The sequence below is a fragment of the Somniosus microcephalus genome, chromosome 9 (assembly GCF_052327205.1).
Source record: "Somniosus microcephalus isolate GS21.2 chromosome 9, FLI_Smic_1.0, whole genome shotgun sequence".
NCBI lineage: Eukaryota > Metazoa > Chordata > Chondrichthyes > Squaliformes > Somniosidae > Somniosus > Somniosus microcephalus.
Window position 1 is genome coordinate 142,758,928 of NC_140995.1, and position 27,467 is coordinate 142,786,394.

Sequence of the window (27,467 nt, forward strand, 5' to 3'; positions counted from 1 at the left end):
ATGGCTCGGTATAGTGGAACATTTGTAGTTGGGTCAGAATTATGTTTGAACAGGGCATTTGTTTATCTGAAGCCAACTGTACCAATTTCTCAAAAACATTCATTAATTGGCTTGTAGAAATATTGGACATTACATTGCAGACTGAAATAAAATCATATGGGTAGTAGGTTTTTGTCATTTTGAAGCCTGGTAAAATTTAACATTAAAAAGAAACACTAAAGTACTTTCAATCTGAAGTATTCCCCTTAAAACACTTTAAAAACATATGTAACAAGGTCTCCTACTTGACAAGAGGTGCTCTACTTTGTGCAACTTAGGTTCTAACTTAGAAAAGATGGGCTTTGATGATGCATCCAATGGATTCATTTTTGAACAGCTCCTATTTATCCAAGTGGGAATAAGCAAAATATAAAGTTCAGCACTAGCCATGACTCAGGTCTCATACAATACTGACCATGGAATTTCCTCCAATTTACACTTCTCCTTCCCTGGAGGTGTTGACTCGGTCTAGATTATGGACCTATGGATATTGGCAACCTTCTACTATCTTTCCCACATCTTAATGTGTGATCTGGACAATGAGTGCTGGCAGCCTATTTAACCATGAACACATTTCAGCAAAGTCTAGTGTTGTCCTCAACCAATGTTAAGATTTGCACACTTTCTGCCAGGATTATTGCATAAGCAGCAGTAGGATCCATACCTACTTTGTTCCCTCACTAAACCAAGGACATTGAGGCCAACTGGAGTACTCTGACCACTACCCTGAGATTAGCTAATTCAACACAGGTCAAGTCTACTTCTGGGTCTATACAGATCCTCAGCAAATCACAGTGTGTGTTTACCCATTAAGTCTCAGGAAGGGGAGTAATACTGAACTTTATTTATTTCAGCACCAGGATTGGCATCCACAATTGAAAATGAATATCAATCCCCTTTCAGATGAATGGAAGCCATCCAGAGATGGACTCACCAGATAGGCCAAGTTCCACAGACTATGCCATTAGCCCTTTGCTTTTAATCAAAAATACTTCCTTTGAATAAAAAAAGAGCCACAAATAATCACAAGGGGGAAAAGTTTTTGCTTTGGGCGCAATCGGGAAATTACACCCAAAATGTGTTAGAAATTGCGCTGGTTAGGTTGCAGTTCAAGTTTCCGATAAAATTCATTTGCATAATCACAACCGTAAAATCTTCAATAAACCAGCATAATCGGGCAGCGTAATAGAACATAATTATTTTTTTTTTTCTTTCCATTAAAAGTATTTAAGAGTGATAACTTGGTGCAGTTTTACTAATACAGCTGAAAATGGGTTTATCACAAAAATATATATTTTTAATAAAGGTGTGCAGTCCTCCACCTGTGAGTAACCTCACTGAAAATGACTTTAAAAAACTTTACTAAACTATTTAATAGCTTCAGTGGCATACACTAGTCATCAGTCTTAATAAATTAAATATTTCTGATATGTAAAAACTTTTTAAACGTGCCTATTAGTGCCTGTGCACCCATGAAAATTAGTGCAATTTGAAGAGCCTTCCCTAACCAGCCCAATTGGTGGAATCTTGCAATTTGGATCTGGGAGGGCAAGGCTAGTTTTGTGGGCGGGACCTGAACCAGGTGAATTGAATCTTAAACCAGCATAAAAGATCGCAGAAAACACGACCATAATAGGTTTTGAGCGTAACTCACTTACGTTTAAAATTCCTCGATCTGATGCGCTGGCTCGGCTGATTCCGCCTAGATTGTGCGACTATTACTAATGAAAACAAGCGGAAACTCTTCCCCAAAGACACTAAAGTAAATGAGAATTGTTTGTTACCGTTCGATTTTTAAAAAGACATCACAACAGTAGATCTTTGAGACAAGATCATGTTCCTCAAGGGTTTTAACTGTATCTAAGTTATTATGCAGAATACAACAGAGTCAAGCACAACAAGCAGTTCTGAAAACTGGAAGGAAGACAGCAGAATTTGAAGAAGCTCCTGAACGCAGACAGTTTTGCAAATGGCCGTGCAAATGCCCACGCAAACCTTTATGTCCACCTGGAGTAAGTCTGGTAACTGATGGCTGTGGATGTTGCAAAACCTGTGCAAAGCAATTTGGGGAGCTCTGCACTGAAGCGGACACCTGTGACCCTCACAAGGACTTGTACTGTGACTATTCTGGTGATAGGCCTAAGTATGAATTTGGAGTATGTGCACGTAAGTTAAACCCCAACAGTAATTTTCTGTTCAATAATGAAAATAATGAATTAGAATCTTTTAATTCACTCTATCATTATATTTGAATGCAATGGTTATGTCAATGTTACTTTTGTTTTGAAAAGAAAGACAGTGGGCTAGATTTTCGGGGAGCCGTCAGGCGGGGTTTCAGGCGTGTGCGGGGGGGGAAATCCCGACTTTGGGGGTCCCGACACCATCCCGCCCAAAACCCTGCCCCACGTAAGTTTCAGGGGCGGCGGGTACCTGCCCCGCACTGGGACCCGCCGAAACCAGGCGGGAAGGGATTAGTGCCAATTAGCTGCCTGTTAACAGGTAGTTAACAGGCAGTTTTTAGCCTAATCCCCATTTTGAGGGGTTTCGTGTGGGTTTCCCGACGGCTCCAAACCATGCCAGGTTAGAGCAGCGGGCCGTCGGGTTGAATGAGTTGGAGGAGTCGCGATGTCGGCACTCAGGTGAGTGATGGGTGCATGAGTGTAAAGGTAAGTGTGTTTGGTGTGTCTAAAGTGTGTAAAGAACTTTTACTTACCTTTACTTACCTTAACAGCCTTTCTTCCTGTAGCCGTCGGGAGCGCAGCACTCAGCCGGAACTGAAAGCTGAACGGCTGCGATCTGTCAAAAGTGACAGCCTTCAGCTTTTAGTGCTGCTGAGATTTCTAAATGAGTATGCGCAGAAGGACTCATCTTAGAAATCAGACTGTCAGTGTTTGACAGCTTCAAACAGCTGTAAAACACTGATATTTCATTTGTCAGAAACCTTGACAGATGAAATTTCAGTCTGTGACGTCACCTGTTGCCGGGTGGCCCTTAATTGACCTGCTGAGCCCGCTGGGCGGGCTCAACAAGGTCAATCAAGGGAAAATCACGCGGATTGGCCGGACGTCGAAGTAGGCGGGTCAGGAACCCGAAAGGGAAAGTCCCGCCTTCTTCCCGACAGGTTCGACAAAATCGACCCCAGTCTGTCTACTTTAGACACATTTATACCCTTAAGAATGGCATATCTGTATTTCGAAAGTGCAACATCTGTAGTACATTAAAGTATTTACATGTCCGGCAAAAAGGCAGAACATTTATTCTTCATTTTTCAAATGGAAAATTTTTCCCACAAACATTGGGTTACCAATTGGGGAAATTGTAGAAAACTACTGTTCCCAACAGAAGCAGTCCACGTTAAGGAAAATTTATTAGGTGATATTCACAATCATGTGCTTGATGACCTTGCAAGTGTGCTTCTTCTAATGCCTAATCTACTACTACATCCAAGTTTTCTGCAGGTGTGAGGAGCTTCTGTTAGTATAAGAACAAAGGGATGGTGGTGACCAAAATATGGTTTGCCTGTGGGTTGCAAGTCAGAAACACACATAAGACATAGGAGCAGGAGTAGGTCATTTGGCCCCTCGCGTCTGCTCCGCCATTCAATAAGATCATGGCTGATCTGATCTTGGCCTCAACTCCACTTCCCTGCCTGCTCCCCATAACCCTTGACTCACTTACCTTTCAAAAATCTGTCTATCTCCACCTTAAATATATTCAATGACCCAGCCTCCACAGCTTTCTGGGGAAGAGAATTCCAAAGATTCACGACCCTCAGAGAAGAAATTCCTCCTCATTTCCGTTTTAAATAGGTGTCCCCTTATTCTGAAATTATGCCCCCTAGTTCTAGATTCCCCCACAAGGGGAAACATCCTCTCTGCATCTACACTGTCAAGCCCCTTCAGAATGTTTCAATAAAATCCCCTCTCATTCTTCTAAACTCCAATGAGTATAGGCCCAACCTGCTCAACCTTTCTTCATAAGACAACTCTTTCATCTCCAGAATCAACCTCGTGTACCTTCTCTGAACTGTCTCCAATGCAAGTATATCCTTCCTTAAATAAGGAGACCAAAACTGTATGCAGTACTCCAGGTGTGGTCTCACCAATGCCCTGTACAGTTGTAACAGGACTTCCCTACTTTTATACTCCATTCCCTTTGCAATAAAGGCCAACATTCCATTTGCCTTCCTAATTACTTGCTGCACCTGCATGCTAACTTTTTGTGATTCATGTACGAGGACCCCCAGATCCCTCTGTACCTCAGCATTTTGTAATCTCTCTCCATTTAAATAATAATTTGCTTTTTTATTTTTCCTACCAAAATGGATAACCTCACATTTTCCCACCTCATACTCCATCTGCCAGATTTTTGCCCATTCACTTAGCCTATCTATATCTCTTTGGAGATTCTTTGCGTCCTCCACACAATTTGCTTTCCCACCTATCTTTGTATCATCAGCAAATTTGGCTACATTACACTCGGCCCCTTCATCCAAGTCATTAATGTAGATTGTAAATAGTTGAGGCCCCAGCACTGATCCCTGTGGCACCCCATTAGTTACAGTTTGCCAACCTGAAAATGACCCATTTATCCTGACTTTCTGTTTTCTGTTAGTTGGCCAATCCTCTATCCATGCTAATATATTACCCCAACCCTGTGAGCTGTTATCTTGTGCAGTAACCTTTTATGTGGCACCTTATCAAATGCCTTCTGGAAATCCAAATACACAACATCTACTGGTTCCCCTTTATCCACCCTACTCATTACATCCTCAAAGAACTCCAGCAAATTTGTCAAACATGATTTCCCTTTCATAAAACCATGCTGACTCTGCTTGACTATATTATGATTTTCTAAATGTCCTGCTACCACTTCCTTAATGATGGACTCCAGCATTTTCCCAATGACAGATGTTGGGCTAACTGGTCTATAGTTGCCTGCTTTCTGTCTCCCTCCTTTCTTAAATAGGAGCATTACATTTGCAGTTTTCCAGTCCGCTGGGACCTCTCCAGAATCCAAGGAATTTTAGTAGATTACAACCAATGCATCCACTATCTCTGCAGCCACCTCTTTTAAGACCCTAGGATGCAGGAAATCGGGTCCAGGGGACTTGTCCACCTTTAGTCCCATTAGTTTGCCTAGTACTTTTTCTCTAGTATTGTGATTGTTTTAAGTCCCCCCCAACCCCCCACCCCAATAGCCCCTTGATTATCCATTATTGGGATGCTCTTAGTGTCTTCTACCGTGAAGACCGATACAAAATATTTGTTCAAAGTCTCCGCCATTTCTCTGTTTCCCATTATTAATTCTCCAGACTCATCTTCTAGGGGACCAATGTTTACTTTAGCTACTCTCTTCCTTTTTATATACCTGTAGAAGCTCTTACTATCTGTTTTTTATATTTCTTGCTAGCTTACTCTCATAAGCTAGCTTCTCTCTATCATTTTTGTAGTTGTCCTTTGCTGGTTTTTAAAAATTTCCAAATCCTCTGGCCTGCCACTATTCTTCACAACATTGAATGCCTTTGTTTTCAATTTGATACCAACCTTTATCTCCTTAGTTAGCCACGAATGGTTCATCCTTCTCTTAGAGTCTTTCTTTCTCACTGGAATATATCTTTGCTGAGAGTTATGAAATATCTCCTAAAATGTTTGCCACTGCTTTTCTACAGTATTACCCTGTAATATATTTTCCCAGTCCACTTTAACCAAGTCTGCCTTCATACCTTTGTAATTACCTTTCTTTAAGTTCAGGACACTAGTTTGAGACCTAGCTTTCTCACCGTCAAACTGAATTGAAATTCTACCATGTTATGATCACTCTTCCCAAGAGGATCCTTCATTTTGAGATCATTAATTAATCCAGCCACGTTACACATTACCAGATTTAAAATAGTCTGCTGCCTGGTTGGTTCCACAATATAATATTCCAAGAAACCATCCCGCATATACTCTAAGAACTCTTCCTCAAGTCTACCTTTGCCAATTTGCTATGTCCAATCAATATGAAGATTAAAATCTCCCATGATTATAGCTGTACCTTTTTTACAAGCCTCTATTATTTCTTGATTTATATCCTGTCCTACAGTGTGGCTACTGTTTGGGGGCCCATAGATCACTCCCACCAGTGACTTCTTACCTTTATTATTTCTTATCTCCACCCAAATTAATTCTACATCTTGATCTTCTGAGCAGAACCTTTTTCTTTGTCCTACCTATGTCATTGGTACCTACATGGACCATGACAATTGGATATTTCCCCTCCCACTCTAAGTTCCTCTCCAGCCCAGAGGAGATGTCCTTTACCCTTTATCCTTTAACCAGGCAGGCAACACAGCCTTTGGGGCTCATGTTCTTGGCTGTCCCCCTAACTATGCTGTCCTGTACAACTACCACATTTCATTTTGCTCCCCCCACTTGAATGGCTCCCTGTACCACGGTGCTGTGGTCAGTTTGCTCATCCTCACTGCAGTTCCTGCTCTCGCCCACACAGAGAGTAAGAATCTCGTAACTGTTGGACAAGAGCAAGGGCTGAGGCTCCTCCACACTCCCTCCTGGGTCCCCATACCTGCCTCGCTTGTAGTCACACCCACCTGTCCCTGACCACGGACCAAATTTGAATTAATTAATCTAAGGGGTGTGACTGCCTCATGGAACACAGCATCCAGGTAACTCTCCCCCTCCCTGATGTGTCGCAGTGTTTGAAGCTTGGACTCCAGCTCATCAACATGGAACCGAAGTTCCTCAAGCAACCAACATTTACTGCAAATGTGGTCGCCGTGGTCGTACAGCTCCCACATGTTGCAGCAGTAACACATCGCCTGCCCTGCCATCTCTAATGTATTTAATTAATTAAGTGTTTAATTTTTGAATGCTTAGTTTTTAATCCAGGCTTTTAATTTAAACCAATACCCAAGAAAAAGAGAAATATTGACCAACCAATCGCTTCCCTGCTTTCCTGTGATGTCACACTTTGAATCTTTCTACTTCTTACCCTCCCAGCTCGGTTAATGCTGCTCTGGGCTCACTCTCTTGTAGTCCCTGTCATACAAGGCAGGAGGATCCTGAGACTTTGAGAGTCTGAAAGTACTGCAAAAGATAGTGCCATTGGCATCTCCATTCTTTCACTATTGAGGGTGAGCCAAAGACCAAACCATCTCTCCTAATATATGTATCCATGATAGCCAATGCCAAAACCATGATTCCTTATGTCAGGATCCATGCACCAGTTGGTGCAAAAGATGCTTCCCCACATAAGCAGAAGAAACTGTCTGAATGTCAGCTCTAAATGCCTGATGGAAAAAGTAGAATAGATAGCCTACTTCAAAGTTTTAACAGACAAATCACACATCTTTGGACTGTTGTCTGACTTCTTTTGGTCTGATTCCTTAGTCTGAGCCTTGGATGCAGAACTGTAAAAAATGATCCATGCCAAAAAGCACCTAACTATTTAGTACGGACCGGTATTGAAACAGTGACTAGTTAAGAACTGAAGAATGAAGGGCTGAAGGGAAACCTTACATTAGAAATTACAATCACCAATATTAGCAAACACTTAACATTCTTCTGTCTACTTTTTTTAATAGAGGCATTAACCCATTTAAAATAAATGGATTAAAGCCACAGCCAAAATAATGGATGGAGGTGTAATTGCAACACGTTAAGCATTTATTCACTAATGCCACCAACAGTAGTTCCTAGCCTCAAGACTTTTCATTGAAAAAAATAGCTCAGCATCATCAGACTGAGACACCGAGAAATGGGCCTGTAGTTACATCCACGTACTTATTTCAAGAGTTCTTGGATTTATTCCAAGTGGTAACGTATTCCTTTTGGTTGGTTTCCTACCTTATGAGATGACTGAGGCATACTAAGCACACTATTGTCTCTGGAATATTTATATTCCTTCCTGACCTGTTCCAGATGTGATTGAACAATTACTGCCAATTTCCAAATGTAAGGTACTTTCTGAATTCTCCACTCTAAAGCCCTTCGGGTCCCCCACCCTTTTAGTACATCGGAAGACATTCTGCCTACTTTGAGGCTTTTCAATGCTAAACTCCGCTTTACTGTATGTTCTATCTCTTTCAACATCATTTCTCTCTTCTTCTGTCTTACTAACTTGATCAGCGCACCCAATAAGTGAAATGGTGAGAAAGTGTAGCCTGTGTACAAATAACAGAGTGAAATACAGTGAGCAGAATAATATGGGCAGGGCTCAAGTGATGTATGATCTGAGAGTAGTAGCCTTAGAAGATGATGGAGTGGGTGTTAGAGGGGGGAAAACTGTATGGATAACAAAAGCTAAAATGGTGGGATTGCTTACAGGAAGACCTGAATGGAAGAATGATATTGGGCAGACAGCTGGGAGAACATAATTGTGGAGTTGTGTAACATTTATGCCCATCCTGGTCACAGCAACTCACTGACTGAACAGTTCTGCGGTTCATTATTGAAAATAAGAGGGTTATAACACACAGCTCACATCATAAATTCAGTACTTCTTAATGAAACTAAAATTCCTTCTAATTCTACGCTTGTGAGTTTTTCAACAGCAATGAAAACAAGTCACTGTACAGAAAAGAAAACTCACTAGGTTGTATATAATTATTCAGTAAATTTAGGAGAGTAATTTAATCTCAAAGTGCAAATGACATCATTCTCGTGTCTTATATCATCTGAACTCCTGGACATGATTACTGCCTCATATTTTAAATGCTGAGTGACTCTGGATTACGGACAATTTTGTTCAAATAAAAATCACTAGACACATCAGTATAGTATACTTTAAACACATAAAGCAACAGTATCAATGTAATTTGTTACTCTATTTTATACTTGATATTTGATCTGTGAATGTGTCACATTTTCAAACAGTAGAACTTGATACTTGATGAATGGTTATAGACAGGGCCACTGTTTTGCAGTGATTGAATAAGTCAAGTTTAATTACTATAATAAAGGATGATTCTGACTATTTTACCATGAAAGCCACAAATCAATAGCCTTCATTATAAGGGACCATTATCCAAGACACTGGCAGAAAGGGCACTTATGGCAAATTTTCCACTGTATTTGAAAAGGGAAGTTCTGCCAGAGTTCCTTGCCTAATCATCCAGCATGACAACACAAAAATTTCAACTTGCAGAAGTAAGGAGGAGGGGGGGGGGTGAATTTCTCCTACTCATCACCCCTTTGGTGGAAGAGCAACAGAAACCCTGATAAAACAGTGTAAATGTTTACGCCATTTGTCTGGGCAAGAGAACCCCCAGATATCCAATCAGCTGCAACTAATAACATTGGTGGATTTTGAGTGTGTGAAAAATTGTTTTCACACAAATATATATCACTGGTGAAAGTTCTGTCAAAACCCTTTTTCTGCCACATTTACAATTTCTTTCCTATAAGTGAGCAGAAATGTTGTCAACATCTAGAATATTCTCTCCTCTCTCCTGACATGGTAGTTAACTGCCCATTTATTATCATTTTCAAAGCCACAGAAATCAAAATTCAGTTGGTTAGAACCTTGCACAGCCAATAGGCTAGGACAGTAGTGAAATATTTATCTGTTTAAAGGGTTTCAAAAATGGGGATTGGCAATTATACTTTTGACACCTATATTTTATATATCATTTACTTATTAATTTCTCAAACTGCTCTTTGCTTTCTCTAGATACTATTGGAGTTGGGTGTGCGTTAAATGGAATCTATTATGCGCATGGTCAGACATTCCAGCCTCACTGCCACTATAAATGCACATGTGTGAATGGTGCGTTTGGATGTACGCCTACCTGTACAAAGAAATTGGCAGCTGGCCAGTGTAGAAATCCCAAGGCCATAAAGAGCGCTGAATATTGCTGTGAAAAGTCCACTTGTGATGAGACTGGAGGGAAGAGTCAGCAGGCTACAGCATATAGAGTAATGTCTGGTAGGTGATTTAAGTAAGTTCACACAGTCTTGTGGTTGCCAATGTAAATAATGTTTATACCTCAGTTGTGAAGGAGTAACACATTTGGTCATACTCAGCTAAGTCAATGGATAGCACTTCGACTTGTCTGACAGGTGTGTGATGGATTTGGTCAGTTCTTAGCCAGCCAAAAATGTGGCGATGCCTCCACTCGAGGTAGAATAGCCTGGATTACTCATAGGCCCTTTTTGGCATTTGTGCTCTCAGAAAAATCACAGAACAGCATTGATATTGAAGGAGCCTGCAAATCTGTGGATATGGAAGAAAAAAGACTCAAACAGGCAAACTGGGAATTAAAATCCAAATAAATAAAAAGAAAAATTGGCACCGAGTACAGACCATGTAATACTGGCATAGAATTGTTTTATAATGCAGCCTTTTTTAAGATAGCTGATTCTAACATTTAAGGAATGTAAAATTTTCAGCATTTTCATTTTTTTTTAAAATGAGAGTTAGTATGTGATTGCAAGAAAAATGAATTTTAAACAGTCACACCAGAGATTGCTTATTTTTGTTAAGTTACATTTATTTATATAAGGCAAGGGAATTTTTTGAAATCTGGGATTAGAACACCGACATTTATTTTTTTGAATAACTTTGTTTAAATATTATGCGGATAACATAATCAGAGAACTAATCCTGTCCAGGAAGGGGTTTTGATTTCGTAAAGATTTAGTACAGCAGTAAGACCAAAAAATATTGCTAACATTTTAACATCATTTGAAAATGTAAAAACTTTGTGGCACACAAGGATCACATGGATGTATCCCAACCAACTGGTTATCAGAACCAGTGGGACCTCCCAACATGCTCTTTGTATATTATTTCATCATATTCCATCAGCTTTCATGCTAAATTAATATTGTTTAATAAAGTACAGTACTATAATTAATACATGATCAGCTAAAAGAATTATTTACATATCCTAACAGGGTCTTTCCAAAACTATTGAAGTAACGATAGATTTGGACGGGATGTCTGGTAAAGTAAAGTAAGATGTCCCTCTCATTTTCTATTTCCATAACGAGACTTACAAAGTATATGAAAATGTTTACACAGCCACATGTATCACTTCTTTCCTCCTCCCAATTCTATTATTAGTGTCATAGATGGATAGAGTAATATTACAGGGTTGACAAGTTATAATGACGTTTCCCTTCTGGTTTTAACTACAGTATTATAATTTTACTAAACGGAACAGAAATTTAAGCATAGAGCTATTGAAGTCTACAACACAGAAGGAAGTCATTTGGCCCAATAGGTTTGAGCCAGCTTTTTGTTCGAGCAATCCAAAACGAATCCCATAGCCCTGTATGGGGAGAGAGCTGGGCAGTGCGAATAGCCATTTGGTCTATTGTGCTTGTGCCACTGCTAACTATACATCAATGTTATCTACTCATCTACTATCACATTTTCCTGCTCTTTCCCTGCATGCTTCAAATATTTCCTTTTCAAGTGTTTACCTGATTCCCTCTCAAATGCTGTGATTGACTCAGCCTCAATTGAAAGTTTTGGTAATACATTCCATATTTTGATCATTCTTTGCATGGAAAAAAATCTCCTAACCTTCCTCTTTATGCTAATCCAAAATGTATGCCCTCTAATTACCTATTTGCCACCCAGTGGACATAATGTTTTCACTATTTATCCTTTCAAATACTTTAATTCTTTTACCAGCTCCCTCCTTAACCTTCTTTGCTCCAAAGAAATGCAGTCCATGTTTTTCAATTCTTTCCTCCGTAGTATCATCCTAGTAAATTACACCTTTTCCATGGCTCCAGTAGAGGGGTTGATTTTTAAGTTCCAAAGTGCAAAGTGAGGAAAAGAGGCAGAGAACCATGACACATGGGTCGTCATTCCCTTGATGTTGTCCTGCGATTTTTGGAGTGGTAAGAGTACGTGCACCTACAACAGGCACAAGTAATGTAAGGTCCATGGTAATGAAGTGGAAATAATGCTCTCCGGTTGAAGGATTAGAGGGGGACAGGCAACAAAGGCCCGAGGACCCAAGATAAGTCCTGCTTTCCTTTCAGGACAGAGATTGGCACTGCTTTTGGACAGTAGCCAGAGGGCTCCAATGCCAGTAGTCATTCTCACTGCTGAAGTTCCTTGTTTCCAAGTGCATGCTGGGGGCACATCAGGGGTGGGCTAATGACTTTGCCCTAGAAATGCAGGTAGGTTCAGGGCATTGCCAAAAACTGAACATAGTACTGCGACTGTCTTGTACAGAATCATCTTTGGTTCTTTACTCTTGTATTAAATTCTCTTTTATATAAAACTCATGAACCCTTTTAAAGTTATTTTGCAATCTTGCTTTTAAAGATCTTTTTTTTATCTGTACCCCTAGCTGTCTGTTCCTGCAGTCCATTGAGAATTTTACTGTTTAGATTATATTTCCATTCTCTATTTTCCAAACTATTTCACTGCAGTTGCTACCTATCTGCCAATACCCTAACCTCTCTATATCCTGTAATCTTCTGCATTCTTCCTCACAGTTTGCTATGTGGTGTAATTTGCTGTTGTCAGCAAATTTTGAGTGATCTCTCTATATCCATGTCCAAATAATTTATGTATATGCAGATCCTAAGGGCACACTGCTAGCTACATCTTACTAATCTGAGAAAGATCTATTTCATCCTTCTCTGCTTTCTATCCTTCAGCCATCTCTCTCTATGCCATTACTTCATCTTTAATACCATGGGCCTTAAACTTGAATCTGAAGACAAATTAATTTCTGTATTGACATGTCTTAGTCCTATGTTTATTTATATTACCAGTTTATAAGGCAAGACCAGTAATATGGCGGAAGAAATGCATGCTTCAAACAACTCCATGGAGCACATGTTCAAAATCCTGTGACATAGGAATTTCAGTCAGAGTGACAAATGACAACAGCAAGTGTGAACTTGGGAGAGAAAGTAGATTGTGCTTTATTCGACCTTGCAACACAAGCATATTGAAAAATCTGAAGGTAAATCACAATGGAAAGAATCTACCAGTCACATTAGCAACATTTTTTCAGGGGGAGAGAGAGAGTGATAGAGAGATAAAAAGTTAATTTGATTGCATGGAAGTAAATATTCATGTACTACAGTGACGAAGACACCACCTGAAAATAACAGGCATACCACTGGGCCATCTGGTAGTCAGAGATGGGATTGGTATGTAAACGCAATGGGCCTGAAACTGTTGATTGGGGAAGGGCAGAAATTGCGTATTTTTCAAAAAGAGGGTGGGTGCAAAATGTGTGAAAGAACCTGGATGCTCAGTTGGAATCCCAATCCACACAGATGGGCTTTTCTTCCTCGCACAACCCCACATCCAATAATTTGGGGGCATGTCTGGAGCGTCCCCGTACTACCCCAAGAATTCCACTCAGCTTGCCCCCTCCTTTAGGCACATGCAGGTTCCATTGTTGGTCTGCCAAAGGCCCCAAAGATATGAAGAAACAAAAACTAACTAATCCCAAGGACTTCAATTACCTTCAAACTGCAGCTTTTCTCCCTGCGGGATGTTTTTTCTGGCATCTTCAGTCCAATAAACTCCCCAAGCTTTCTCTTTAGGATCAACATAAACCCTGAAGTTGATGAAAGGAAAACAGAATCACTATGTAAGAAACTATATTATAGTTTTGGCACAGAGTTGCAAACTATTTATTATTTTCTATTCTATGAGGAGTTAGAAAAGTTTAACTACTGTAAAAATGTTTTTCCATTGCTACTATTTGTTTGTTCTATTACAGTTTAATAAATTTGTTTTGTAATTAAAGCCAAAACAAAGTCTATTGCAATTATTCTACAATTTTTGAAAACAGAGGATTCTTGAGGCAGAGAATAGCTGAAGTAGTCTAAGAAAGGATACCCACGTTTTGCTACGATACTTTAATGAGATATCAAGCCAAGTACAGTCGAGGTACATTCCCACAAGGGGGAAAGGTAGGCAACTATAGTCAGAGTTCCCTGGATGATGAAAGGGATAGAGAGTAAGATGAAGCAGAAAAAGAGCACGCATGACAGATGTCAGGTTGTGAATACAACTGAGAATCAGGCTAAATATAGAAAGTTCAGAGGAGAAGTGAAAAAGAAAATAAGAGGGGCAAAGAGAGGGTATGAGAATAGAATGGCAGCTAACATAAAAGGTAATCCAAAAGTATTCTATAGGCATATAAATAGTAAAGGAGGAGGGGTGGGGCCGATTAGGGACCAAAAATTAGACCTACGCATGGAGGCCGAGGGTATGGCTCAGGTGCTAAATGAGTACTTTGCATCTGTCTTCACCAAGGAAGAAGATGCTGCCAATAGACATAGTGAAGGAGGAGGTAGAGGAGATACTGGATGGGATAAAAGTTGATAAAGAGGAGGTACTAGAGAGGCTGGTTGTACTTAAAGTAGATAAGCCACCAGGACCAGATGGGATGCATCCCAGGACACTGAGGGAAGTGAAGGAAGAAATCACGGAGCTACTGGCCATAATATTCCAATCCTCCTTAGATACGGGGGTGGGTCAGAGGACTGGAGAATTGCAAATGTTACACCCTTGTTCAAAAATGGGTGTAAAGATAAACCCAGCAACTACAGTTTAACCTCGGTAGTGGGGAAACAATAATCAGGGACCAAATTAACAGTCACTTGGACAAGTGTGGATTAATTAAGGAAAGCCAGCATGGATGTGTTAAAGGCAAATCGTGTTTAACCAACTTGATCAAGTTTTTTGATGAGGCAACAGGGAGGGTTGATGAGGGCAATGCGGTTGACGTGGTGTACATGGATTTCCAAAAGGTGTTCGACAAAGTGCTACATAATAGGGAATAAAGGGGACAGTGGCTGCATCGATATGAAATTGGCTAAGTGACAGGAGAGTAGTGGTGAATGGTTGTTTTTCAGATTGGAGGAAGGTTTACAGTGGTGTTCCCCAGGGATCGGTACTCGGACCACTGCTTTTCTTGATATATATTAATGACTTGAATGTGGGTGTACAGGGCACAATTTCAAAATTTGCAGGTGACACAAAACTTGGAAGTATAGTGAACAGTGAGGAGGATAGTGATAGACTTCAAGAGGACATAGAGAGGCTGGCAGAATGAGCGATCACGTGGCAGATGAAATTTAACGCAGAAAAATGCGAAGTGATACATTTTGGTAGAAAGAATGAGGAGAGGCAATATAAACTAAAGGGTACAATCCTCAAGGGGGTGCATGAACAGAAAGCTAGGGGTATATGTGCACAAATCGTTGAAGGTGGCAGTGCAGGTTAAGAAAGCAGTTAAAAAAGCTTACGGGCTAAAAGCGTGGAAATTATGGTGAACCTGTATAAAACACTGGTTCGACCTCAACTGGAGTATTGTGTCCAATTCTGGGCACTGCACTTTAGGAAGGATGTGAAGGCCTTGGAGAGCATGCAGAAAAGATTTACGAGAATAATTCCAGGGATGAGGGACTTCAGTTACGTGGATAGACTGGAGAAGCTGGGGTTGTTCTCCTTAGAGCAGAGAAGACTGAGAGGAGATTTGATAGAGGTGTTCAAAATCATGAGAGGTCTGGACAGAGTAGATAGAGAGAAACTGTTCCCATTGGCGGAAGGGTCGAGAACCAGAGGACACAGATTTCAGGTGATTGGCAAAAGAACCAAAGGCGACATAAGAAAAAACTTTTTTACGCAGCGAGTGGTTAGGATCTGGAATGCACTGCCTGAAAGGGTGGTGGAGGTAGACTCAATCACGGCTTTCAAAAGGGAATTGGATAATACCTGAAAGAAAAAATTTGCAGGGCTACGGGGAAAGGGCAGGAGAGTGGGACTAACTGAGGTGCTCTTGCAGAAAGCCGGCATGGGCTTGACGGGCCAAATGGCCTTCTTCCATGCTGTAACCATTCTATGATAAGTGGACACATTCTCAAAGACACAAGGACCTAGGGCTCACCTTCGGGAGTATTCTGACACACAGAAACCAAAAATAACTGGAGTAAAAAAGTGTAAAGTACCCAAAACATAGCAGTAATTATAAGTGCGATTCTCCATTCCTGCACTCCCAATAGAGAGATCATCTCAGGAAATTGTAAGTGCACAGACGGCCCAGCAAGTCATCCTCCCAAAATCACCTTAGTATCGATTTTCTTTATGTGCAGGAACCCCTAGAACCCTAAACTCACTCAGCAACTTCTGCTCATGCCTGTGCTGAACCAATAAGGCCAGTCCTGAACTGTGTTGTTCTGATCTCCTTTACCCTGAGCTGTTTGTTTATCACCCCTTTGGTGTCCATATCATTCGTTATTAAGACATTGAATGGCTTGGATGATACCTGCATAGCCAAAATATTCCAGCCAAACTCTGTGGTTACTTGCAGTCCCTGAATGTGGGCAACTTTGGTCTTTAAATTATGCTAGCCCCTCACCTGGCATTAATAAATATTGTGAAAAACCAGTGTCTCTCAACCCCTTTCTGTGCATTCCATTTACTGTGACTGTGGGTAAGGACACCAGCAGAACTCCCCCCCCCCCCACCCCACTCCTGCTCTTCTTTGAAAAGTGCTGGGGGATCTTTTACATCCACTTGAGAAAGGAGATCGATCCTCTACCTACATTGATTATCGTCACATTACTGACCGTCGCATACCTTATGAGCTCACAAGGCCTCTGAGATTGCATCACAAGAGTCCAGCAGTGGTTCGCCTTGTGTCCTAACTTACCCCATTTAAAATACCTAGGGTCATAATTTCCACACAGGTTCTCCACCATAAATGGCTATTTACCCCGTTTCTCCTGATTTCTGTCAAAGTTACAGTGGATAATTGAGAGAAGCCCTGTGGAAGTTCCAGGCACTGATCCCATTATATTCAGATCTCTGACCTGCTTGGATGGCAACCTCTGGCCTCACCCGGGGTGGGATAAGTTGCTAGCTCCGAGTTGTTCATTCATGACGTGGCATGAGCCAGCTAGATGAGTGTTCCTCTCTGTCTGTTCAAGAATATGACGATGCTCTTTCTCCCTCTGGTCAGCCTCAAGCTGGCACTTTTTGTTACTCATTCGCTTCAGCTTTGCATCATTCCCTCCCTGTTGTGTCTGTGTGTTGATAGAGACACTGAAGACAGGAGTTGGTTTCATAGGTGTTTACTAAGCAAAGTCTGGAGGGGAACTAACGGATACAACATAATATACAGGCTTATATAGCCCGAGTGGCCATTACCGGAATTACAGTACACATGGGGCTCTTAAAGGCACATACACTACAATTCCTCCCCTTTTAGCTAACCAGTACATAATATTTTAAGTAATTATTAATTACATGTTATAAGAAAAATAATATACACATTGCTGCAGTTAATTAATTATAAGTCAGTCTCTCTGGAGGCTTCCTGACTCGGTCCGGATAACGCCTCGGTGGTGTAGTGGTTTCTGGTGGTGTAGTAGGTTCTTTTGGCAAGGCTGATTCGGCTTGAATGCCAGTGTCGGGTTCATCGGGTTCCAATATCACTGGATCGGAGGTAGATATGGGTATCTCTACTTCATCGTTAGGTGTATAGAGTTGTGGTGTAGGTTGTCCCTTTTCGGATGACTCTATGATTTGGTCAGCATGGCGCCTTATTATGCTTTCTCCGATGTCCACGGTATACATCAGCGGTCCTAGTCGTGTGCAGATAGTTCCAGGCTGCCATTTCTCGGTACGGTAGTCCCGGGCCAAAACTTGTTGACCTATCTGGAAGGTTCTAGTTGGCCTTTCATTCATGCGTTGAAATTGCCGGTTCTCCACGTCCCTTCTGATGTTGGGCTTGATCAAATCCAGCCGGCATCTTAGGCTTCTATTGAAGAACATCATGGCGGGAGTTTGGTTTGTAACCATATGTGTTGCATTCCTGTAGTCGAACAAGAAGTTATCCACCTTGTGCTGAAGTTTTATGTCTTCATTACCCATGGCCTTTATGGCCTTCTTGAAGGTCTGGACAAACCTTTCAGGCAATCCATTGGTGGCGGGATGGTATGGGGCGGACGTGTAGTGCTTAACCCCATTGTTTTTTAAGAACTTCCTGAATTCTTCGGACACAAATTGCGGTCCATTATCAGAACAGATCTGTTCCGGCAGCCCATTCCTGGCAAATATGGTCCTTAATACTGTGATGGTTTTTTCCGTGGTGGTGGAGGACATCTTTATTACCTCCGGCAACTTGGAGTGTGCATCAACCGCGATTAAGAACATTGAGTCCATAAATGGACCAGCAAAGTCGATGTGTACCCTTTGCCAGGGAGAGGAGGGCCACTCCCATGGATGTAGAGGGGCTTGGGGTGGAGCGTTTTGGACCTTCTGGCATCCTAGGCAGCTCTTGGTCAATTCTTCTATGTCTCCATTGATACCTGACCACCATACAAACGCTCTGGCTAGGTTCTTCATTTTCACTCCACCCAGATGCCCCTCGTGAAGCTCCTTTTGCACTTTATCCTGGAGTTTGGGTGGAATCAACACTCTGGATCCACACATCAAGGTTCCTCGGCATACTGACAGCTGTTCTCTGCGAGAATGCTGGCAACAGTGGTTCGCCATGTGCTGGCCATCCCTTCACCGTTAAGTCGTAGACTCGTGAGAGGGTCGGGTCATTTCTCGTTTCCTTTTCAATGGCAGAATTTGTTACTGGTAGACATTCCACTATGGTTGAGTGGAACATCTCCACTGGGTCTACTGTAGGTGCCTCTTCTACCATTGGCAATGGTAGGCGCGATAACCCATCAGCATTCCCATGCTGTTTTGATCCTTTGTATTCTATGTTGTATTGGTGTGCCCCTAGAAAAAGGGACCACCTCTGTAGCCTTTGCGCTGTCATAATGGGAACACCCTTTTTAGGGTTGAATATGCAGATGAGGGGTTGATGGTCAGTCAACAAGGTAAATTTTTGTCCATGTAGGTAATGGTTGAATTTCTTCACTCCCCATACCAGGCTGAGTGCTTCCCTGTCGATTTGGGCATAGTTACGCTCAGCTGAGTTCAATGAGCGTGACGCAAAAGCTATCGGCCATTCCGAGCCATCAGGGAATTTATGTGATAATACTGCTCCTATGCCGTAAGGGGATGCATCGCATGCCAGTCTGATTGGCAGTGATGGGTTGTAATGAGCGAAAACTTCTTTGGACGTGATTAAGTCTTTGCATTTATGGAAGGCACGTTTACAGTCTTCGCTCCATTTCCAAGTTACTCCTGTTTGTAGCAGTTCATTAAGAGGGTGTAGAAGAGTTGATAAGTTCGGTAAAAATTTATGATAGTAATTTATTAATCCCAGGAACGACCTTAATTGTGAAACATTTTCAGGTGCTGGGGCTTTTATGACCGCTTCAATTTTTTCAGGTGACTTATGCAACCCTTCCTTATTAATTATGTGGCCACAATATGATATTTGATTTTGGAAAAATTCGCACTTGAGGCGATTTGCTCGTAGGCCCCGTTCTCTCAGCCTAGTGAGCACCTGCTCCAAATTGGCAAGGTGCTCGTTGTCGTTTTCTCCTGTTACAAGGATGTCATCTAGGTAGCATTGAGTCCCCGGAATCCCTTGGAGGACTTGCTCCATAGCTCTTTGCCAGATAGCTGGAGCGGATGCTACTCCGAAAACCAGTCGATTGTACTGGTACAGACCTTTGTGTGTATTTATCATGAGATATTTTTTAGAGGCCTCTTAAACCTCCATCTGTAGATATGCCTGTGCCAAGTCAATTTTGGTGAAACGTTTCCCTCCGGATAGTGAGGCGAAAATATCTTCTATCCTCGGAAGAGGATACTGTACTGTGTGAAGGACCGGGTTTACCGTCACCTTGAAGTCTCCACAGATGCAAATTTGTCTCTGTTCTTCAGATTTATCATTATTCAATGCTTTCTTCATGACTGGAACAATGGGTGTTGCCCACTCGCTCCAATCTATTTTGGATAATACGCCTGTTTTTTCCAAATTCTCCAGCTCTGCCTCGACTGCTGGACGAATTGCGTATGGCACCGGTCTTGCTTTAAAAAACTTGGGAACTGCTGCATCTTCCACTTTTATTGAGGCGGTGATGCCTTTCAAGGTTCCTAGTTTCTCTTGAAACACTTCTTTGGCGTTGGCCAAGATGTCTTTTAATCGTTCAGGTATGACATCATCATCGTTTTTTTTCTTACTGGTCACTGTCAGTGCCTGAATGGAGTGCCAGTCTAAACGTATTTTCCTGATCCATTCACGTCCCAACAGCGGTGGGCCACCATCTTGTAGAATGTATAAATACAACTTTTGTATTTCCTTGCCGTTTTATACAACAGGCACCCTTATTTTTCCTTTGGGGTATACTTTCTGCCCCGTATATGCTTTCAAGATAATGGATGTGTCTTTTAAAGGTATATGCGGAAATATCCGCTCGTAATCCCGTCGATTTATGACGGTCAGAGCTGATCCTGTATCTAGCTCCATTTTAACTGGGGACCCTGCTATCGTGAGGGTAACCCAAATGGTCTGGTAATCATCTTTGGCAAGTACATTATGTAATTTGCGACAGCTTAGTCTCTTGTTTTCGGAGTCGTTATCGCTCTTCTGGTCTTCGGAGCTACTGTCCGTCATCATTTGTACCTTTCTGTACTTTTCTTTATTGATTTTTTTTTCCTGTCTGTGGATTTTTTTTGTCCAGATCGGCATACCCGTGCAATGTGTCCAATCTTTCCGCATTGCCTGCATGCTTTGTCCTTGAACCAGCAGTCCCTCTGGTCATGGGTGGATCTGCCGCAGCGATAACATCTCTCGAAACCCTGTGTCATTTCATGGGTGCCGAAGTCCTGTGCCTTTTGTTGTATCTCTGCAGCTCCTCTTGCGGCTGCTTCGTATGATACAGCCATACTGAAAGCCTTGTCCAGTGTTAAATCTTTTTCAGAAAGCAGCCTTTTCTGTGTTCCTTCACTTAAGAGACCGCAGACAAATTTGTCTCGAAGATAATCTGCTAGCCCTGCCCCGAATTGGCAGTGTTTTGATAGCTTTCTTAATTTGGTGAGGTAATCAGCGTTACTTTCATTCTTGTGTTGATTTCTCTTGAAGAATTTGAATTGTTCCGCTATCAGCAGCGGTGTTGGGTTTAAGTGCTCCTGTAGGGTATCAACAATTTCTTCAAAATTCTTGTCCTTTGGTTTGGCTGGAGTGATTAAATTTCGTAACAGCCCGTATGTCTTTGCGCCCATTAGATTTAGCAGTACTGAAGCTTTATTTTCATCTTCTATTCCATTTGCAGTGCAATATACCTCCACTCTTTCCACATGTGGTCCAATCCTCTATCTCGTTATTAAAAGCATCAATATTGCCAGCCTTAGGCATCTTAGAAAAGATATGGCGCTTCCCGCGCTTTTCTTTCTTTTCTGCAGAAAAGATATGGCGCTTCCCGTGCTTTCCCGCCACTGCTGCCGATGACAACGCTGTTTCCCGCGGTTTCCGTTCTTTTTTAATTTATTTATTTACAGTTGGAGACTCGTTCCCGCTGGACTTTCTCTCTAGTTCTGAACGCCGACCTGCTTGCAGCGCCGGCCGTCTCCCGAGTGCTCCCTCCCCGTCTGTTATTGCTTGCCTCCGCTTTCGCTGCTTGGCCCAGCTGTAGAGCCAGCCGCTGGAGCCCCAGCCTGACGCCCAGGAAGGATTAGCGCAGTACCTGCCACCAGCTTGGCCAGCTGGTGAAACCACAGCTTCTTTCACTTTCTTGATTCTTCTGGACGCCAGAGGAATCGATGTCCTTGAGGTGCTGCCGAATTGCAGGTAAGTCCGTTTCCACTTTGTTGCCACTGTTGTGTCTGTGTGTTGATAGAGACACTGAAGACAGAAGTTGGTTTCATAGGTGTTTACTAAGCAAAGTCTGGAGGGGAACTAACGGATACAACATAATATACAGGCTTATATAGCCCGAGTGGACATTACCGGAATTACAGTACACATGGGGCTCTTAAAGGCACATACACTACACTCCCCCTGCAGGTTGCATTTTTCTTGCCCTTCTTCCTATTTGCGTTGCCCTTCTGTCATTCTACATTGCTCAAGCTGTATTTGAAACTCTCACTATTATTAGCTGAAACTCTCTCTCCTTTGCTTTTTCTTTAGCTGATAACCCTGCTAACTCATGCTCGATCTCTTTTGAATTAGACACTTTTGAAATGTCCTTGTTGCTATTCATATTTGTTGTTTCATATTTTGAATTGCCTCCATCAACAGTATGCTGTGACATTCCACAAACTGACTCATCTGGCTTTAATACACATGTTCATTGCTGTAGTTTTTTAAAAAAACTAGTGAATTCATTAAAAAAAATCAACATTTAAACACAGCTCATTCCCAAATTGTTACCATGAAGGAAGAAAAAAAAAATCAAAAATTCTTAAACATGATGCATAGAAGAATGGAAAAGGAGGGGGAGTAGCCCTGATAATAAAGGATGACGTAAGGACAGTAACGAGAAAGGATCTTGGCTCGGAAGATCAGGAAGTAGAATCAGTATTGGTGGAGATAAGGAGTAACAAGGGGCATAAAACACTGATGGGAGTAGTATATAGGCCCCCTAACAGTAGCTATACCATTGGACAGAATATTAATCAAGAAATAGTAGGAGCTTGCAACAAAGGTAATGCAATAATCTTGGGGGACTTCAATCTTCATATAGACTGGACAAATCAAATTGGTAAAGGTAGTCTGGAGGATGAGTTAATGGAATGCATTCAGGACAGTTTCCTAGACCAATATGTCATGGAACCAACCAGGGAACTGGCTATGTTTGAAACATAAAAGATGGGAGCAGGAGTAGGCCATTCGGCCCCTCGAGCCTGCTCCGCCATTCAATGAGATCATGGCTGATCATCCAAACTCAGTACCCTGTCCCTGACTTCTCCCCATATCCCTTGATCCCTTTAACCTTAAGAAATATATCTAACTCCTTCTTGAATATATTTAATGAATTAGCCTCAACTGCTTTCTATGGTAGAGAATTCCACAGGTTCATCACTCTCTGGGTGAAGAAATTCCTCCTCATCTCTGTCCTAAATGGCTTACCCCTTATCTTTAGACTGTGACCCCTGGTTCTGGACTCCCCTGCCATCGGAAACATCCTTCCTGCATCTAGTCTGTCTAGTCCTGTTAGAATTTTATAAGTTTCAATGAGATCCCCTCTCATTCTTCTAAACTCCAGCGAGTATAAGCCCAATCGACCCAATCTCTCCTCATACGTCATTCCTGCCATCCCAGGTATCAGTCTGGTGAATCTTTGCTGCACTCCCTCCATGGCAAGAACATCCTTCCTCAGATAAGGTGACCAAAACTGCATACAATACTCAAGGTATGGTCTCACCAAGGCCCTGTACAACTGCAGCAAGACATCCTTGTTCCTGTACTCAAACCCTCTCGCTACGAAGGCCAACATACCATTTGCCTTCTTAACCGCCTGCTGCACCTGCATGCTTACCTTCAGCGACTGGTGCACAAGGACACCCAGGTCTCATTGCACTTCCCCTTCTCCCAATCTATTGCCGTTCAGATAATAATCTGCCTTCCTATTTTTGCCGCCAAAGTGGATAACCTCACATTTATCCACATTATACTGTATCTGCCTTGCATCTGCCCAATCACCCAACCTGTCCAAATCATACTGGAGCTTCTCGGCATCCTCCTCACAGCACACATGCCCACCCAGCTTTGTGTTGTCTGCAAGCTTGGAGATATTACATCTAGTTCCCTCTTGCATTGTGTTATGAGACCGGGTTAATTAGCAATCTCATAGTAAAGGATCCTCTGGAGCAGAGTGATCACAATATGATAGAATTTCACATTAATTTTGAGAGTGACTTGCCTAAGTCCGAAACTAGAGTCTTAAACTTAAATAAAGCCAATTACATAGGTATGAGGGGTGAGTTGGCTAAGGTAGATTGGAAAAATAGATTAAAGGGTATGGCAGTAAATAAGCAGTGGCTAACATTTAAAGAAATATTTCATAATTCTCAACAAAAATACATTCCATTGAGAAATAAAAACTCCACGGGGAAAGTGATCCAACCGTGGCTAACTAAAGAAGTTAAGGATTGCATTAGATTGAAAGAAGAAGCTTATAATGTTGCAAATAATAATAATAAGCCTGAGGATTGGGAGAGTTTCAGAAACCAGCAAAGGTTGACCAGAAAATTGAAAAAAGGGAAAAAATAGAATGAGAGAAAACTAGCAAGAAATATAAAAGCAGATTGTAAGAGTTTCTAGAAGTATGTAAAAAGGAAAAGAGTAGCAAAGGTAAACATTGGTCCCTTAGAGGCTGAAACAGGAGAAATTATTATGGGGGAAATGGAAATGACAGAAATGTTAAACAAATATCACAGTAGTAGACACAAAAAGCATACCAAAAATGGTGGGGAACCAAGGGTCTAACGAGAGTGAGGAACTTAACGTAATTAATATAAGTAGAGAAAAAGTACTAGAGAAACTAATGAGACTAAAAGCCGACAAATCGCTTGGACCTGACGGCCTGAATCACAGAATCACAGAAACCCCACAGTGCAGATAGAGGCCATTTCGGCCCATCGAGCCTGCACCGACACATATCCCACCCTATCCCTGTAACCCCACGTATTTAATCCCCCTAACACTAAGGGTCAATTTATCATAGCCAATCAACCTAACCCGCACATCTTTGGACTGTGGGAGGAAACCGGAGCACCCGGAGAAAACCCACGCAAACACGGGGAGAATGTGCAAACTCCACACAGACAGTCGCCTGAGGCTGGATTTGAACCCGGGTCTCTGGTGCTGTGAGGCAACAGTGCTAACCACTATGCCACTGTGCTGCCCTCCTAGGGTTCTAAAAGAGGTGGCCGAAGAGATAGTGGATGCATTGGTGTTGATATTCCAAAATTTCCTAAATTCTGGAATGGTCCCAGTGGATTGGAAAGTCACGAATGTAACACCGCTACTCAAGAAAGGAGGGAGAAAAAAAAAACAGGGAACTACAGGCCAGTTAGCCTGACATCAGTCGTCGGGAAAATGCTGGAATCCATTGTTAAGGAAGTGGTATCAAGTCTCTTAAAAAATCATAACATGATTAGGCAGAGTCAACATGGTTTTATGAAAAGGAAATCGTGTTTGACAAATTTATTAGAGTTTTTTGAGGATATAACTAGCAGGGTAGATAAAGGGGAACCAGTGGATGTAGTATATTTGGATTTCCAAAAAGCATCCTATAAGGTGCCACATAAAAGGTTATTACACAAGATTAGGGCTCATGGGGTTGGGGGTAATATAATAGCATGGATAGAGGATTGGTTAATGGACAGAAAACAGAGAGTAGGGATAAATGGATCTTTTTCAGGTTGGCAGGCTGTAACTAGTGGGGTGCCGCAAGGATCAGTGTTGGGGCCTCAGCTATTTACAATCTATATTAATGACCTAGATGAAGGGACCGAGTATAATGTATCCAAGTTCGCTGATGATACAAAGCTAGGTGGAACAGTAAGCTGTGAGGAGAACACAAAGAGTCTGCAAAGGGATATAGTTAGACTAAGTGAGTGGGCAGTAAGGTGGTAGATGGAGTATAATGTAGGGAAATGTGAAGTTATTCACTTTGGTAGGAAGAATAGAAAAACAGAATATTTTTTAAATGGTGAGAAACTTTCAAATGTTGGTGTTCAGAGAGACTTGGGTGTCATCGTGCGAGAAACACAGAAAGCTATCATGCAGGTACAGCAAGCAATAAGGAAGGCAAATGGCATGTTGGCAAGGGGGTTGGAGTATAAGAGTAAGGACGTCTTGTTAAAATTGTACAGGGCCTTGGTGAGACCACACCTGGAGTACTGTGCACAGTTTTGGTCTCCTTATCTAAGGAAGGATATACTTGCCTTGGAGGCGGTGCAACAAAGGTTCACTAGATTGTTTCCTGGGATGAGAGGGCTGTCCTATGATGAGAGATTGTGTAGAATGGGCCTATACTCTGGAGTTTAGAAGAATGAGAGGTGATCTCATTGAAACATACAAGATTCTGAAGGGGATTGACAGGGTAGATGCCGAGAGGTTGTTTCCCCTGGCTGGAGTGTCTAGAACTAGGGGGTACAGTCTCAAGATAAGGGGTAGGCCATTTAAGACTGAGCGGAGGAGGAATTTCTTCACTCAGAGGGTTGTGAATCTTTGGAATTCCCTGCCCCAGAGGGCTGTGAATGCTGAGTCTTTGAGTATATTCAAGGCTGAGATAGATAGATTTTTGTACTCACGGGGAATCAAGGGATATGGAGATCTGGCAGGAAAGTGGAGTGGAGGTCGATGATCAGCCACGATCTTATTGAATAGCAGAGCAGGCTCAAGGGGCTGTATTGCCTACTCCTGCTCTTATTTCTTATGTTCTTATGTTCTAAACTGCATCCAGGATATTGGACAGTGAGTAGAAGAAGTGCCTGTGTAATGCCCCAAATTCTAGTGTCTCTACATCAACTACACCAGAATTCCACCCAAAGAAGAGTGGAATTTTTGGGCTCTAGGTTTAGTTGACAATTCTGGTCAAAACAATGGAAGATTCCCTTAATAATAGTTTCTTGCTTTTAGCTGCCTTTTCAAAATTGGCAATAGTGCAAGTATGGATGCTAAACCAGTGCAAGGAAGTGTGATCTTGATTTATTTAGCAAAATAGCATAACTAGAGGCTTCTATCATCCTCTGGTTGGACTGTTTATTGATTAACAAACACACAAATAAGCATTACATTTTTCCTTTTTCCTTTTAGAGAGGTAAGAAGTGTCTACAGACATTCCAACATACCAAGCCTGAAAAATTTGCTCTCTCTGGCTGCACAAGTAGAAGAAATTATAGACCGACATACTGTGGTGCATGCTCAGATTCCCGCTGCTGTGTTCCTAACCAAGAAAAAACTGTGAAAGTAGAATTTAACTGTACTGATGGAGGAATTATCATGTGGAAGATGATGTGGATCACATCTTGCAAATGTCAACAGGCCTGTATTGACTCAGAGGGCATGTTCTCAGATCTGAGACTGCTGTAGTCAATCACATAGAGAACAAAAACAATTGTACATGTTTTCTCGTTGGAAGAATGTGAATTTGCTTATACCATGTCTATGTTTATGCAGCTAAACTACAGAGAAAAAAACCCAATCTCCAAAAGTTCTACAGCAACAAAAAAATCAAGTGCAGCATCTCCCACAAGACTAAATACCTTCTTCATTTCAGAGCCCTATTTTACTCTGTTATGTCCTGTAAAACAGGATCCATTTGTAAAGCATATATGTATAATCAGTTTTTTTGCATGAGTCTTTCTTTAAATTGAATTTTTGTTGAGCTTTGTACAGCTCAGCACAAACCCTCTCCTATAAAAGTCAGTATCAAAAAAATCTACAGGTACAATAATAAAAAGTCACTGCTTGTGATGCTGTATAACTAGCTTCTTCATAGATAGGTTTCAAAACAGATAGTTGTAATGGCTGCAGAGCACTGAAAGGAACATATCTAATGCATTGCTGC

At 41.7% G+C, this 27,467-nt stretch overlaps 1 protein-coding gene across 1 annotated transcript; it reads left to right on the top strand.

The window, feature by feature from the left end:
- LOC147112742 (cellular communication network factor 6-like) lies at window positions 1-27,226 on the top strand. Its single transcript, XM_085998214.1, has 5 exons — window positions 1-8; window positions 1,916-2,205; window positions 9,712-9,966; window positions 12,783-13,003; window positions 26,714-27,226. Exons 1-5 carry the CDS (start codon window positions 1-3, stop codon window positions 26,987-26,989), a joined length of 1,050 nt encoding a protein of 349 aa, XP_085854340.1. The 3' UTR covers window positions 26,990-27,226.
- Window positions 27,227-27,467: the final 241 nt, after the last annotated feature.